Source organism: Phascolarctos cinereus, unplaced genomic scaffold (genome assembly GCF_003287225.1).
Source record: "Phascolarctos cinereus isolate Bilbo 61053 unplaced genomic scaffold, phaCin_HiC Scaffold_5;HRSCAF=322, whole genome shotgun sequence".
Taxonomy (NCBI): Eukaryota; Metazoa; Chordata; class Mammalia; order Diprotodontia; family Phascolarctidae; genus Phascolarctos; species Phascolarctos cinereus.
In genome coordinates this window covers 404034317-404051587 of record NW_027555958.1, presented here as the reverse complement: position 1 = coordinate 404051587, position 17271 = coordinate 404034317, and the positions used below count along the sequence as shown (strand labels likewise).

The 17271-nt window shown below is 37.4% G+C and overlaps 1 protein-coding gene across 7 annotated transcripts in view; it reads left to right on the top strand.

Annotated features, from left to right (window-relative positions):
• SMG7 (SMG7 nonsense mediated mRNA decay factor) overlaps positions 1 to 17271 on the top strand; it is a 106068-nt gene that overhangs the window by 64656 nt on the left and 24141 nt on the right. For all 7 annotated transcript variants that reach the window (XM_020984377.2, XM_020984378.2, XM_020984380.2 and 4 more), the window contains 3 exons: positions 13810 to 13981; positions 15282 to 15353; positions 16845 to 16995. In XM_020984377.2, coding sequence (XP_020840036.1) covers positions 13810 to 13981; positions 15282 to 15353; positions 16845 to 16995 — 395 coding nt within the window. The remainder of the gene's footprint in view (positions 1 to 13809; positions 13982 to 15281; positions 15354 to 16844; positions 16996 to 17271) is intronic.

Below are 17271 nucleotides of genomic sequence, written 5' to 3'. Positions count from 1 at the left end.
CTGCTGTTCCCATGTAGTTTACCAGACTGACTTCATTAAGACGTTCTTTGTCTAGTATCATTGAGGAACCAGTTGTTCTGTTTAAGTGAATTTTCTATGTAGCTGAAACTCACCTTAGGTACCAGAATTTGGAGGAAAAAAAATTTTTTAGGTTATTCCACCTTTTAATTAGTTTTTATTGTCTTTTGGTTTTTTGTATCACATTTATGACTATATCACTTACTGTAACAAAGTTTAATAAAATCAACCAGCACATAAATCAAGTTTGACATGGGATATTCTGTTTCCAGTTTCCCAGGTCTGTGATAAAGGGAAAGGGTGTAGGGGGTTTTTTTTGTTTGTTTTTTTTTTGTTTTTTTAAATTCTTGATCAATCTTGATCATTAGAATTATATAGTATTCAGTTTTACTTATTATTTCCATTCACTTTTTTTTTTCTGGTTTTACTTCCTTTACTCTGTGTCCATTCATGAAAGACTTCTCATATTTCTCTGCATTCTTCTCAGAAGCACAGAATTTGAGAATTAGAAAGGGCCTCAGTGGCCCTCTACTCCAGCTCATATCTGAAATTAATCCCTGCTGCAAGATATTTGGCAGTTAGTTATTCAGCCTCTACTTTGAAGACTTCCATTGAGGTAGGTGAGGCAGCCCATTTCATTTGTAAAAAATTGTTTAGGAAAGTTTTCATGACATCAGATCTAAATGTGCCCTTATGCATCTTCCACCCAGTATTTTAGTTCTTCCATCCGTATTCCATGTGACAGACCTTCAGAAACTATCACCTTGAGCCTTTTCTTTACTTCATGCGGAACAGCCCCAGTTGTTTCATTTGGTCCTTGTGGAGTAGACTCCAGGTTTTTTCCCATTCTGATAGCTCTCCTCTGGACAATCTCCAGCTTATAGATGTCTTCAAATGGTGATGCCCAAAACTGAAGTCAGTTATCCAGAAGTGGTTTGACAGTACAACTGTGTACAGAGAGAAGATCATTTTCATATTCTTGGAGGTTAATATTTCTCTCAGTGCAATTCAAGATGGCCCTGCCTTTTGTGGATGCTATATTGTGCTGCAGACTCATTGAACTTATAGTTGAGTAGAACCCTCAAATAAATAGACATCTAAATATGGGTTCCCTATCCTTACCTGATGAAATGGATTTTTTTGAACCCATGCGTAAGATTTTACATTTATATCTGTTGAATTTGATCATATTAGATATATTTCAGTGCTCTATGAACATCTTGCCAGTTCTCTTGACTGTCATCTAATGTGTTTTTTCTCCCCTATACTTTGTGTCATTTGCAGATTTGATAAGCATGACATTTATATCTTGATCCTGATCGCTGATAAAAATATTAAGCAGTATGTATTTAAGCCCAGATCCCCAAAGGCAGCCAGTCCACTGGAGACCACATGCCAAATTAACATTGAGCCATTTAATAACATGTTTTGAGTCAGAAGCTGTTAAACCAGTTCTGGATTATCTAATTGTATTCTCTGCTATGTATACTTTCTTGTCCCCACTATATTATTTCTACAAGAATAGTATTAAATGCTTTGCTAGGTAAATAATATTTGTAGCATTCCTTGTCTTTTTTTTTTTTTAGGGCAGTTGGGGTTAAGTGACTTACCCAGGGTCACAAAGCTAGTAAGGGTCAAGTGTTTGGTCTGAGGCTGGATTTGAACTCACGTCCTCCTGACTTCACGGCCGGTGCTCGATCCACTGTACCCAGTAGCTGCCCCCCCTTGTCATTTCAGTGCTTTCTTGCTTTCTCTCTCTCTCTCTCTTTTTCTCTCTTTCTTGCTTTCTTTTTTTTATTAATTTATTTAGTTTTAGTTTTCAGCATTCACTTCGACAAGCTTTTGAGTTCCAAATTTTCTCCCCATCTCATCCCTCCCCCCACCCCAAGATGGCATGCGTTCTGATTACCCCTTCCCCTAATCTTCACTCCCTTCTCTCTCTCCTCCCCTTCTCTTATCCCCTTCCCCTTCAATTTTCCTGTGGGGAGGATAGATTTCTATACCCCATTGCTTGTATATCTTATATCTTATATTTCCCAGTTGCATGTGAAAACAAATTTTTTTTAACATTTATTTTTAAAACTTTCAGTTCCAAATTTTCTTCTTTCCTCGCTCCCCAGCCACTCTCATTGAGAAGGCAAGCAATTCCAATACAGGTTATACGTGTATAGTCATGCAAAACACTTCCATAGTAGTCATGTTGTGAAAAACTAACTATATTTCCCTTCATCCTATCCCATCCCATCCCCCATTTATTCTATTCTGTCTTTTGACCCATCCCTCCTTAGAAGTGTTTGCTTTTGATTACCCCGTCTCCCAGTCTGCCCTCCCCTCCATCATCCTCCTGCTTTCTTGTCCCCTTCCCCCTATTTTCCTGTAGGGTAAGATAGATTTCCATACCCAATTGAGTGTGTATGTTATTCCCTACTTAAGCCAAATCCAGTGAGAATAAGATTCACTCATTCCCTCTCACCTTCTCCTCCACTGTAAAAACCTTTTCTTGTCTGTTTTATGTGAGGTAACTTACCACATTCTACTTTCTTCTTCTCCCAGTATAATTCTCTCTCACCCCTTAATTTTATTCTCCAGATATGACCCCTTCATCTTCAACTCACCCTGTGCCCTCTATCTTATCTATCTATCTATCTACCTACCTACATACATACATATAATTTTTCCCCTCCAACTACTCTAATACTGACAAAGTTTCCAAATATCATCTTTCCATGCAGGAATGTAAACAGTTCAACCTTAATAAGTTTCTTATGATTGCCCTTTTCATGTTTCACTTGAGTCTTGTATTTGAAAATCAAATTTTCTATTCAGCTCTGGTGTTTTCATCAAGAATGCTTGAAAGTCCTCTATTTTTCTGAATGTCATTTTTCCCCCCGAAGGATTATACTCAGTTTTGCTGGGCAGATGATTTTTGTTTGTAATCCTATCTCCTTTACCCTCTGAAATGTTATTTCAAGCCTTCTGATCTCTTAAGATAGAAGCTAAGTCTTGTGTTATCCTGATTGTGTTTCTACAATACTTGAATTGTTTCTTTCTGACTGCTTGCAGTATTTTCTCCTTGACCTGGGAACTCTGGAATTTGGCTACAATATTCCTAGGAGTTTTCCTTTGGGGATCTTTTTCAGGAGGTAATAGGTGGATTCTTTCTGTTTCTGTTTTGCCCTCTGGTTCTAGAACATCAGGGCAGTTTTCCTTGATAATTTCTTGAAAGATGATGTCTAGGCTCTATTTTTTTTTATCATGGCTTTCAGATAGTCCAATAATTTTTAAATTATCTCTCCTGCATCTATTTTCCAGGTCAGTTGTTTTTCCAAGGGAATATTTCACGTTGGTCTTCTATGTTTTCATTCTTTTAATTTTGTTTTATAATTTCTTGATTTCTCATAAAGTCATTAGTTTCCATTTGATCCATTCTAATTTTTAAGGAAGTATATTCTTCAGTAAGCTTTTGGACTTCCTTTTCCATTTGGCTAATTTTGCTTTTGAAGGCATTCTTTTCCTCATTGGCATTTTGGACCTCTTTTGCCATTTGCGTTAGTCTATTTTTTAAGGTGTTATTTTCTTCAGCATTTTTTGGGGGTCCCCTTTAGCAAGCTGTTGACTTGATTTTTGTGATTTTCTTGCTTCACTCTCAGTTTTTGCTCTACTTCTCTTACTTGCTTCTCAAAATCCTTTTTGACCTCTTCCATGGCCTGGGACCAATTCATATTTTTCTTGGAGGCTTTGGATGTAGGAGCTTTGACTTTGTTGTCTTCTTCTGGTTGTATATTTTGATCTTCTTCGTCACCAAAGAAAGATTCTGTGGTCTGACTTTTTTTGTGCAGTTTGCTCATGATCCCAGCCAGATACTCTTACTTCTTCCAACATTTATCATTTTTCTGTTTTGTCATATTAGCCAATCTGATGGGTGTGATGTGGTACCTCAGAGTCGTTTTGATTTACATTTCTCTAGTCAATAGTGATTTAGAACATTTTTTCTTATGACTATAGATAGCTTTAGTTTCTTCCTCTGAAAACTGCCTGCTTATATCCTTTGACCATTTATCAATTGGGTAATAATCAATGACTTGTATTCTTATAAATTTGACTTAATTCTCTGTATATTTTAGAAATGAAGCCTTTATCAGAGACACTGGTTGTAAAAATTCTTTCCCAGTTTTCTGCTTGCCTCCTGATCTTGGATGCATTGGCTTTATTTGTGCAAAAACTTTTCAATTTAATGTAATCAGAATTGTTCATTTTGCATTTTATGATGTTCTCTATCCCATTTGGTCATAAATTCTTCCCTTCTCCGTAGGTCTGAAAGGTAAACTATTCCTTACTCTTCTAGTTTGCTTATAGTGTCAAGTCTTAACATCTAAATCATGTATCCATGTTGACTTTACCTTGCATAGGGTGTAAGATGTTGGTCTATGCCCAGTTTCTGTCATACATTTTTCCGGTTTTCCCAGCAGTTTTTGCTAAATAGTGATTTCTTTTCCCAGAAGCTGGGGTCTTTGGGTTTATCAAATAATAGATTAGTGTAGTCATTGACTATACTAATTGCATACCTAACCCATTCCAGTGGTCTACCACTCTATTTCTTAACCAGTACCAAGTAGTTTTGATGATTGCTGCTTTATAATACAATTTAAGATCAGGTACAGCTAGGCCACTTTTGCTTGCATTTCTTTTCATTAGTTCCTTTGATATTCTGGACTTTTTGTTCTTCCCAGATGAATTTTGTTCATCGTTTTCTCTAGCTCTATAAAATAATTTTTTGGTAGTTTGGTTGGTGTGGCACTGAATAAGTAAATTAATTTAGGTATAATTGTCATTGTTATTGCATTAGGTTGGCCTACCCATGAGCAACTGATATTTTTCCAATTATTTAGATCTGACTTTATTTGTATGAAAAGTGTTTTATAATTTTATTCGTATAGTAACTGGTTTTGTTTTGGCAGGTAGACTCCCAAATACTTTATAGTGTCTTTGGTAATTTTAAATGGAATTTCTCTTTCTATCTCTTGCTGCTGGACTTTGTTAGTAATATATAGAAATGCTGCTGATTTGGGTGGGTTTGTTTTATATCCTGCAACTTTACTAAACTTGTTTATTATTTCTAGTAATTTTTTATTTGTTTCTCTAGGATTCTCTAGATATACCATCATAGAGGGTGGTAGCTTTGTTTCTTCTTTGCCTGTTCTAATTCCTTCAGTTTCTTTTTCTTCTCTAATTGTTGCAGCTAACATTTCTAGTACAATATTGAATAACAGTGGTGATAACAGACATCCGATTTGTTTCACCCCTGATCTTATTAGAAATGCTTCTAGTTTATCCCAATTGCATATACTGCTTGCTGATGGTTTTTGATAGATGCTCTCTATCATTTTAAGGAAGACTCCATTTATTCCTGTGCTCTCTAGTGTTTTCAGTAAGAATGGGTGTTGTATTTTGTCAAATGCTCTTTCTGTATCTATTGAAATAATCATATGATTTCTGTTAGTTTTGTTGTTGATATGGTCAACTATGCTGATAGTTTTCCCGATATTGAACCAGCCCTGCATCCCTGGTATAAATCCTAACCTGGTCATAGTGTATTATCCTCAAGGTAAGTTGTTGTAATCTCTTTGCTAATATTTTATTTAAAATTTTTCCATCGATAGTCATTAGGGAAATTGGTCTATAATTTTCTTTCTCTATTTTGGCTCTCCCTGGTTTAGGTATCAGCACCATATTTGTATCGTAAAAAGAATTTGGTTGGACTCCACCTATTTTTTCAAATAGTTTATATAGTATTGGAATTAGTTGTTCTTTAAATGTTTGATAGAATTCACTTGTAAATCCATCTGGCCCTGGAGATTTTTTTCTTAGGGAGTTCATTGATTGGCTTGTTCAATTTCTTTTTCTGAAATGGCTTTAAGTATTTTATTTCCTCTTCCATTAATCTGGGCAATTTTTATTTTTGTAAATATTCATCCATTTCATTAAGATTGTCAAATTTATTGACATACAGTTGGGCAAAATAGCTCCTAATTATTGCTTTGGTTTCCTCTCCATTGGTGGTGAATTCACCCTTTTCATTTTTAATGCTGGTAATTTAGCTTTCTTCTTTTTTTTAATCAAATTAACCAAAGGTTTATCTATTTTATTGGGGTTTTTTTTCCATAATGCTAGCTCTTAGATTTATTTATTAGTTCAATAGTTTTCTTAATGTCAGTTTTTTTAATCTCTGCTTTTTAGAATTTCTAATTTGGTATTTAATTGGGGGTTTTCAGTTTGTTCTTTTTTTAGCTTTTTTAGTTGTATGCCTAATTCGTTGATCTCTTCTTTCTCTGTTTTATTCATATAAACATTTGGAGATATAAAACTTCCCTTAAGGATCATTTTTACTTCATCCCATAAGTTTTGGTATGTTGTCTCATTGTTCCATTCTATTGGATGAATGAAGTTATTGTTTCTATGATTTATTGCTTGACCCACGCATTCTTTAGGATTAGATTATTTAGTTTCCAATTAATTTTTAGTCTGTCTTTCCATGGCCCTTTGTTACATGTAATTTTTATTGCATCATGATCTGAAAAGGATGCATTTAATATTTCTGCTTTTCTGCGTTGGATTGTGAGGTTTTTACGCTTTGGTACATTGTCAGTTTTTGTGTAGGTGCCATGTACCACTGAGAAAAAGGTATATTCCTTTCTGTCCCATTCATTTTTCTCCAGAGGTCAACCATATTTAACTTTTCTAAGATTCTATTGATCTTCTTCTTTCCTGTTTATTTTGTGGTTAGATTTATCTAGTGCAGAGAGGGGGAGGTTGAGGTTCCCTACTAGTACAGTTTTATTGTCTATTTATTCCTCTGTCTCCCTTAACTTCTTCTGTAAGAATTTGGCTGCTATGCCACTTCTTGCATATGTGTTTAGCAATGATGTTACTTCATTATCTATAGTGCCTTTTAGCAGGATATAGTTTCCTGCCTTATCTCTTTTAATTACATCTACTTTTGCTTTTGCTTTGTCTGAGATCAGAATTGCTACCCCTGCTTTTTTTACTTCAGCTGAAACATAACATTGTCTGCTCCAGCCTTTTTCCTTTTCTCTGTGTGTATCCCTCTGCATCAGATGTGTTTCCTGTAAGCAACATATTGTAGGTTTATGGTTTTTAATCCATTCTGCTATCCATTTCCATTTTGTGGGAGAGTTCGTATCATTCACATTCACACAGTTATGATTACTATCTGTGTTTTCTTCTGTGTCCTATTCCCCCTTCTTTTATGCTTTTTTCTCTCCTTTTTACCTTTCATTCCTCTGTAGAGTTTTATTTCAACCACCTATCCCTCAGTCGGGGGGTGGGGAGGGGGAGTGGTTTCTATTACAGCCCTGCCATTTCTTTCCCCTTTACCATTTCTGCTTTCTGTAGGTTAAGTTAGATTTCTATACCCAACTGATTATGTTATTCCCTTTTTGAACGAAATGTGATGAGAGTAAAGTTCAAACAATGCTCATCTCCCTCCCTTCTTTCCCTCTACTGTATTTGGTTTTTATGCCTTTTCATGTGATGGTAATTTATCTTTGTCTGCCTCCTCCTTTCTTCTTCTAGTACAGTCTCTTTTCACCACTTAATTAGATTTTTTTCCCATCACATCAAAGTCCACTTAAACCCTCTGTCTAAGTATATCCCCTTTTAAAAGTTATAATGACATTATAGTGCTTAAAGAGTTACAAGTGTCATCTTCCTTTGTAGGAATGTAAACAGTTTGCCTTTTTCTTTTTTTCCTTTTTATACTTCTCTTGAGTCTTGTATTTGAAGGTCAAATTTTCTGTTCAGCTTTGGTCTTTTTATCAGGAAGGTTTGGAAGTCCTCTTTCATTGAATGTCCATCTCCTCCCCTTTTTGGGGTCTAGATCCCATCCTCATCATTCCCCCCTCAAACAAATAGGACCCAAATTCTTTTAGGTTAAGGGGCAAAGGTCTTGGCTGCTGAAACTGCTTCCTGCCAGCAAGGCCGTAGAGCTGTTTCTGCCTCAAGGGGTCCCAAACAGGGGGTGTTGACTGGAACCAAGCACAGGCTGCATCCAGGAAATGATGGGGGGACATTGGCTGGTACCTGCTGTTTGCTACAAACTGTAGTTGAGTGGCCTATAGTCTGGAAAACACAAATCTGACAGAAAAGACTGCAATTTAGGGCCCAAATATGAGAGGATAAAACATCCTTAGCTCTGTTTGGATTCAGATAATTCAGTTTTCCAACTGTGCAGTATCTATCAGATCCATCTCATAGCCAGACTGAGGAATAGCCAGGTGGGTAACATTCCCTTTCGAAGGAACATAATGGGGAAACTGAGCCAGCAGGATCCCATCTTAGGCTGAGGTTAAATTGTCCTCTCAGCTTTTCCCAATGCTGACTTCCCACCAGTATCACATTCTCTCTGAGTAGCTTGTGGCATGTCTCAGATGGTGGGTTATTGATTTATCGATGGATTGTTATGATCCATTAGACAATTCAAAACAAAATCATGAGCTTTTTTACCTCAAACAGCAATTTTTACTAATCACAATTTAGGAAACTTTTCCAGGATTTACATCTCAAATTTAAATTTGTCCTGGTGTAAAAAGCCAGTCATTAGAGATTATTTGTACATACTTGTAAATTCTCAGCAAAACAAAACCCAAACAAGCTTTTTGGCAAGTTTACACATTAAAACAATAACCAACAATAGCCAGATTATTTTAGTGGCAACCACATTATGAAAAGTTATTTGACATAATTGATGTAAAAAGTTCACCAATTTAAAACTTGAAACAAACTCATTACCAATCAGGTGCTTTCAGTTTTGTTAAATGTATTTCCAAATTACTTTACACAAATTGCTTTACTGAGTGTGCTTAAGTTCAGAGGCCAGCTTCTTTACTTTGAGCAGGATGTGCTGAACCTGGGTGATGCTTCCAGGTAAAGGTTGCCCTAGGGCCCAAGGCCATTGCCAGGGGGCCCATGCTGTAACTGCTACTCCTCCCCCTTCCTTCCCTTTCCCCAGGTGGGGGAGTGTGAAATCAAAGGGCAGGGGGAAAGGGTGAAACTCTTTTCCTATGAGGGGAATTAACAGATACCCTCTTGACTCAAGGGAAAGGAGTTACCAGGTTGTGAGGAGTTTTGAAACACTCCTTAATGACTGATCACAAAACCTGCAGAATCTGCTAAGATGTTTTTATCTGTCCTAACTCTTCCCTGTAACCTCCATGAAGGAGGATTCAGGGGTGTAGAGGAAAGGGAGTAAGTAAGCCTCAGGGAACCAAAAAGCAACTATAATTTCCCACAATTCCCTAGCGCTGAGAGAATTGACAGAATTGGGCATACACTTCCAGATAAGGCATCCATCCTTGTCCTCTATACTGCAGAAGGTCCATGGCCTCAAACCAACCCAGTGGATCGAGAGCCTGAGACTGAGTGTGAGACAGTCTCGTAACTGTCTGCCTGAAAAGTATCTCTAAGCCTTGGTGGTTGGAGAGCAACCCCAACTGCAGAGCAAGAAAGGTGGGGAGATAAGGCTTACATACCTTCCAGTCTTGGCTGGAGAAGAACTTGGGGTTAGGCAGTTTCCCCATTTGGGCCACCAAAATGTTGAGGTTCAGGGGTGCTGGGACCCCAAAATCACGATAAGCAGGTCCTGCCTGAAAGAATTCAACCCAAGCCTTCTTTCAGCCAAAGGCAAGGTTTATTAGAGCATCCATCATATTAGGCAGACTCTTAAAGAATCTGAACATTACTGATCTATTGGCTAGATTATAAGAATCTGAGCTACCATTTTACTTTTTAAGAAGTTCTTCTCTTCGTTGAGTTTTTGTGCCTCTTTTTCCATTTGGCCAATTCTACTTTTTAAGGACTTGTTTTCTACAGTTAATTTTTGTCCTTCCTTTTCCAAGTTATTGACTCTCTCTTGCATATCTCTCATTTCTTTTCCCAATTTTTCTTCCATCTCTCTCATTTGACTTTTAAAATCCTTTTTGAGCTCTTCTAAGAAGGCTTTTTGGGCTTGAGACCAGTTCATATTCCCCTTTGATGTTTTGTATGTGGGTATATTAAGAATGTTGTCTGAATTTGTGCCTTGATCTTCCCTTTCTCCAAAATAAGAGTCTGTGGTCATTTCCATTTCTGCTTTTTGTTCTTGGTTTTTGCCTATTTTCTGATTTACAGAAACAAACAAACTGTTGAGTTTTCCTGCTGGAGTGAAGGGGGCACTTAAAGAAAGCTTTTTTTCCTGCTCACCAGGGCCTTGCCCTTAAATGTTTGGCTCCTGGTCGCTTGGGCCTTGCACAGGGATGTTTTGTTGCTGATGGGTTTCTGTCAGCCTGGAACTTTCCTTCTGGAGCTGTGCTTCCCAGAGTTGCGTTGAGGCAGCAGGTAATTTCACTGCTGGAGAACAACGCCATCACCTGTGGTCATTTTCAGAGCTGGTGTCTACTAGATCCCCCTCCTGTATTGAGGCTCTTGGGGTTCCTGGTGTTGGCACTTGCCTGTTCCACCAACATGGGTTTGAGGATCTCCCCTGGTATACTGAGGTGAGGCTTGCCGCTAGCTTGCTGGAACATCTCCAATCATGTACTGCTTCTCTTCCTCCAGAGCAAGAAAGGCCTTTCCTGTTAATCCCCCAAGCTTTCTGGGGCACGAGACTGCCGTGCCCTGTCTTTTTACTGGCTCAAGGTTTTTCCTGGGTTGATATTCTCTGGGCTTTCAGATGTCAACATACGCCATCTTAGCTCCTGGAATTAGAAACCTTTTTCATTTATGTGGTGTTTATAGTACCTTATTGCAGAATTTTGGTTAAGTATGTGGTCACAGGCACTGTGTTATGTGCTGGCCTCTGCACGTAACTTGTGGCTTCTGCAAAACTCCAAAAAAATTCCAATTTAATTTCTTATGCCAGTTTGCAATATATTGAAACCACAGTGGGGAAAGTCACAATGTGGAAAGGATAACTGTATTATGCAGGTGACTTAGAAATCTTTTTCCTGCCCCAACATTAATCTTGAATCCTAGACCCTCATTTTTAGCTACTTGTAAAGTAGCCTCTTTATCTGGATACGTTACTGTCATCTCAAACTCAGCATAGCCATATAAATGCTTTCCCCGCCCCACCCCCTTCCCCCAAAAGCCTGCTTCTCCTAATGTCAATTTTTCTGTGGTACCTTTTTTCTCCTTTCCACCTCATTCACCTTTTCTCTCTGTTTGTAACCTTAGGATTATCATTGTTCACTCTCATATTTCAGCCAGCATCACCATATTTTTTGGCATACAACCCATCTTCTCTGTTCTTTCTACTACCTTCTTTTTATGAGCCCTTATTTTTACATATTTGTACTGTTGACAAGTCTTTAGGTGTTTTCCTTTTCTCCTCTCCATTCCTTCCTGTATACAGCTACCAGAGTATTAGGTATGCATCTGATATGTCACTTTCTAGTAAAATTCAGTTGCTCTCTATTGCCCATATTTTTGCAGTTAACAAGCATTGATCTTTTTTCTTTTCCACCATACTGGTGAAATAAAACACCCTTGTAATAAATACATAATGTCAAACAAAACAAACCCCAAACCAGCATTTTCTGAATACTACAACTTTTTGTCCTTTTCTTTGTCCTTGTTCCTACCCTGCTAAATCAGTAATGGACCTTTCTCCCAAATCACATCTTCACCCTAGACCAGTGGTGTCAAACTCAAATAGAAACAGCATAGTGACTTAGAAAACCACAAACTAGCGTTATGTATTGTATTGCATTTTTATTTTATTTCATTAAAGATTTCCCAGTTATAATACTTCTACTCTATACTGTTAAACTCCATGAGGAAAAGAACTGAGATTTTCTATTTCCCTAGCATGTGTGTATTATATTTGTTTTATATAGATTGTTTAGTCAATCTCTGCCATTCTTCCCTGCTTTCATCTAGATTCTGTATTCACTAGCCATTTAGAATCTCCCCGATTGTTTTCTGTGAAGGAACTATTTTAGCAAAGAAACAGTAATAAGTAAAAGGCAAAATAAAGGGGACCCAGGAGGTAGACACTTAATGTTTATTGGATTGAATGTAATTAAATTGTAGGATTCTTAAAGGGAATGCCACTTTTCAATATCATAATTAGTGACAATGCCAAATATTATCACAGAAAACAACTGTAGACATTCTCTATTAATGGTATAGTTTGCTCATTTAATAAGTGTAGCTGAATCTAGAAATGTCATGAAAGTGATGTGTATTGGCAAAAATCAGTATTGTCCATTATTAAGACTTCAGTCTATAGACAAAATTCCAAATGCCTTCGCGTCAGTTTTTCTGGGATAATTAATTAAGGGAAACAGATATAAATTTAATTGCATGCATAATTGCTAGCTGCCAAAGAGAGGAGATTTTAAACCTTACTTCTCAAGGAAATAGCATGGCTTAGTGAAAGCAGGCTGAATTTGGAGTCAGAGAACCTTATTTTATTAAGTGCCTATGTGCCAGGGAATGCCCTACATGCCAGGAATACAAATCGTGGGGGAAACCTTTCATCCCTGCACTCAAGGAGCTTACAATCTGCTGGGTGAAGAAAGCACATAAAAGGAAGCTGAAAGGATGGGAGGAAGATAGAGATGGGAGAGAAATGCCGTCCTAGCATAGCCAGATGGGAATTGAGCTATCTCTCTTTTGGAGTTCATGCCTCTGCCCTCCAATCAAAGGGAAATAGGAGATGGTGTTGAAGTGTGGGTATCAAGGCTGATTCTGTCCTTCGGGGCAGGACAGTGAAGTTTTCCAATCATGAGGCTCCTGGAGCATGGTGGAGGGGAGGAGTCAGAGAAGTCCTAAGTATTTCAACCAGGTGGGAAATGAGACTGGATATGAATCTTAGTTCTGATGGCTTTGGACAAGTCACATGACCTGTTCAGGCCTTTCAGGTGGCTCATGTATAAAATTGAGGAACTTTGTCTAGATGACTGAGGTCTCTTCCAGCTCTAAATCTTTTTATCCTATGAGATTTTTTTCAGCTTTATCAGTTTATCATGGCACTGTAACCACCTTCCTGAAGTGAAGACTTTTCTAGCAGTTTCTCAATGTCTGTCTCTGGATTTCTGTTTGTGTTAGAATTCAAAACTAAAACTTTTTAAATGTAACTCATCACTATCTTGTTTGGGGGCTGGCTCTTTTTTTTTTAATTCTTTGTCTGTGGGCATTTAGTGAGTATTAAATGCAGGTGCTATATTTGTAGGTACAGATGTACTCCTGAATACAGATCATTGGGTGCCATTCACCTCGAAAGATCTTGTTATCTAATGATAAATAATGTAGGTTCTGCTGAGCTACATATATACCTGACTACTTGCCTCGAATTTTTACTTTTTCCATAAAGCCTTATCAGTTAGATTATTCACTTTTACTTGTTGTATATCATATTTATTTTAGATATCTAAATAATGTCTAAATAATGAAATCAGGTTATGTAGTCTTAAGCGTATGGTAGGACTGAGACTCACTGCGGTGTGCAGATAGACGCTTAGAATATTTAACAACTCCAGAAAGCAAACTTTTTCACTAACTGTTTTGCCTTTGGATCTTTTCCTGGATTTCTGAAAAATTGATGAATGAAGAGTTGGTTTTTGATGAGTAAATACAGGTGGTTCTTACAGGACTATGTTTCCCTACTGATCTTGCTATGAAATGTAGCTGTAGCTTTTTAATCAGTGTTCTACTACATACTTAATTGTAGAAACCTTCATGGAAACAATGTTCCATGTCATCTTTTGAATCTGTCATTTGTCTCTCTTTTAGTTGTTACAAGAGCTGTGCACAGTGTTTAATGTAGATTTACCTTGCCGTGTAAAGTCTTCCCAATTGGGGATTATCAGCAATAAGCAGATGCATACCAGCGCCATAGTGAAGCCACAGTCTAGTTCCTGCTCGTATATCTGCCAGCACTGCCTCGTCCACCTTGGAGACATTGGTGAGCCTTTGAAGTGAAAAGATCATTGAGATATTCCTTTTTACCTTGGAGTATGGTCACGGAAAGAAAACTGTCTGCTTTCAGCTGACCAGCAACTTAGCCAAGCATTCTGAAGTGAGATTTTATGAGGGTGATGTGAAATGTGCTATAAGGAATGTAGACTCTCTAAATACTTTGGAATAGGCTAAAGCAAGACGCCCTTGAAAAAAGTAACTTCCTTATCAATACAAATCTTACGCAGACTAAGCAAAGGGACAGTTGCTCAGTAAATATACGGTAAATAGCAAAAATTTAGTTTGTTATGCTTTTCAGAGTATTTTAAAGTATTATAAAATATTGTAAGGCTATACTGTTTTATGCTTGTGAAGTTTTTCTTCATTATGTTATTCCTTTTAGAAGCTAACTAGCTTATTATTTCTTTTTACTGATACACTGAGTTAGTAATTTTTAAACAATTTTATTTCCTTTCAAAATATTCTCCAGAGAAGGATTTATATTTCTTATGCATTTATTTTAGCTGAGTGCTTTGTACACCTTACACCTCTTGTTTGTTTCTGCAACTTGTCTGTTCTTCAAAGGTGACCTAAAATGGTTATAAAATAAATTAACTATAGGATTATGTATTAGCTGTCCTAAAATAGCAAGCGAGGGAAAGGTTGATTTTAAGTTAGCATTTTTTTTTTTAGGCCTTTTGATGTCCATAGCATTGGCTCCATGTGGGGTCGTGTCAAAATTAGCGTGAGATTCTGCTATCTGTAGGAGAGGCTAAAGAAGCGGTGTGTTTGTGAGTTGTTCTTGCTTTAAGTGTAATTTTTTGCACACACATCCTTTATATCCCAGAAGGGATTTCGAGGCATTTTAAAAATCACATTGAGATTTTAAAGAAATAAAGTATTTGCCAGATCGTATTGTATAGTGTTTTTTGTTTTGTTTTGTTTTTAAGTGCCATATAAAATCACCCCTTCTTGTGGGCCGGCTCCAGGTCACCAGCATAGTCCATAATGGGAGCTGGTGATGCATGACACTGGAGGACCTGAAAATGGGGGCTAGGTAAGCTTTAAAAATTGGTTACATGCTGAATGTGCCGAATAATAGAAGAAGATGGACACTGCACACATAATCCTACAGTTAATTTATTTTAAACTATTTATGTTCTCTCTCTGTAATGTGTCGTAAGTAAATTGTATTATATTCATAGTCTGTAGATTTTTAAACAAACAGGCAGGATATTGGGGAAATTCAGAAAGGAAAGGAAGTTTTAGTGTTTCATTTGTTCAACTTATTTTTTTCCTGCTTTCAGCTCGTTATAGAAACCAGACCAGCCAGGCAGAGTCCTACTATAGGCATGCAGCTCAGCTTGTCCCCTCCAATGGTGAGTCTGAGTCCTATGAAGACTAGAGCATTTGGGCACCTGTGGCATTCTTCATAAAGATGAGCAAGTTATTCCTGAATATTTTTAGAGGCTCGTTTTCAATTTTATAGCAGTGATATGTGAGAGGCATCTTGTCTTAGAGGATAGTGAGCCATCCTTGAAGCCAGGAAGACCTGGACAGATCATCGAACCTCTGAGTGCTTCAAGCTTTCTAGGACTGTAATTTGCAGAGAAGGTGCCAGCCGGTGTTCACAGAGGGGAGTTCCCTCTTCCATTGAAGACATAGGTCTGGTCATTGTCCCCAGCATACAGTGAAAAGAAAACACTGGATATGTCGTTGCACCTAGTTTCAAATCTTTTGTCTTTCATCTGCCTTTGTGACCTTGGATAAATTCCCACATCTCTAGGACTCAATTTCCTCATCTGTAAAATGTGTGAGTTGGACTAAGTCTTTTTCAGTTCTAAACCTATGGTCTTATTTTAGACTTTTCCTTCTAAATGTGCGTCACTGTGTATGCTAACATTAGTATTGACATAAGGTGAATTTTGTTTTTGATCAAGCAGATTATAAAATAGACATTCTCCAGTGAGTTCTCAAACTTTCTAAAAATCTTTTAATGTCTTTAGTCTCTCTGAAAGAACTATTTTGTCTTAACTTTAATTCCTCTTTTTCCCTGGAAATACTAGCACTTTGCTACAATAAGCTTGTAAAATTGCTTTTGTCTATCATGAGATTCCTGTTAAGAGTTTTTTAATTAAGGAAATTTTTACAAGAACTAAGTATTGTACTCTTTTATCAGTTCTTGTTAAGCTACATCTTAACTACATTAGGTCCTCCAGAAAGATGTCTTTTGACACTTTGGGGCCTTATAATTATCTCTACTTCAGTTAAATGGCTTAGAAACTGAAATGTGGGTACATATCAAGTAGTAAAATATGATCTGCTTTTCGGGAGCCTAAATTTAGGGCTGGAAGAAATTCTTCCTTTCCACATCCATCCCCCCCCCCCCCCAAGTTAAAACATTTTGTTTTAGTCAGCCAGGAATCTGCCGTTTGATAACACGAGAAAAACAAAACCCATTACAAACATGTATGGTCAGTCAAGACAAATTCCCACATAGGCCATGTCCAAAATTTTTTTATCTTCTGCATTCATAATCACCTCTACAGATGAGAACATTGAGGGCCAGAAATGAAGGGCTTTGCCCAAGGTCACACATAGGCCCAGGTAGATTTGAGAGCCACACTGTCCCATTCATTCAAATCCAGCCTACTTTCCCTGGTTCACACCTTCTCCACACACTTGTCTGAAGGGTCTCCTTTGAGGCTACTTAAACTCATAGTTAGCTCATAAAGCTCTTGATTTACATGTAGAATAACCATAGATTTGGAATTTTCTAGATTTTGGGTTTGAATTATAAGATTACTTTCTTGTATCATGGTGATAGATATTTGATAACTCCATAAATAAGGATGTGTTTCTTCCCCTAGGTCAGCCTTACAATCAGTTGGCTATTTTAGCTTCTTCCAAAGGAGACCATCTGACCACAATTTTCTACTACTGCAGAAGCATCGCTGTGAAGTTCCCTTTCCCAGCTGCCTCCACTAATCTTCAAAAAGCACTTTCTAAAGCACTGGAAAGGTTTGCCCAACTTCTCTTGGGACACTTTTAGTTCCCCTGTGGTAGACCTAGCTATACAATTTGCATGTCAGATAAGAGTTGCTACAATTGTGCATCTCACATTCATATGGCACTTTCAGGCTTACAAATAGGACAGCTCAATCTGTTCTGCCTGTCTTTTTGTTTTGTTTTAGCATGAAGTCAATGTAATAAACTTGTAGAAATTTGTGTGTGTGTGTGTTCAGTAGAGTAGATGAGGAGCAAAAAACATTGGAGAACTATCTGAGCTACTTCATG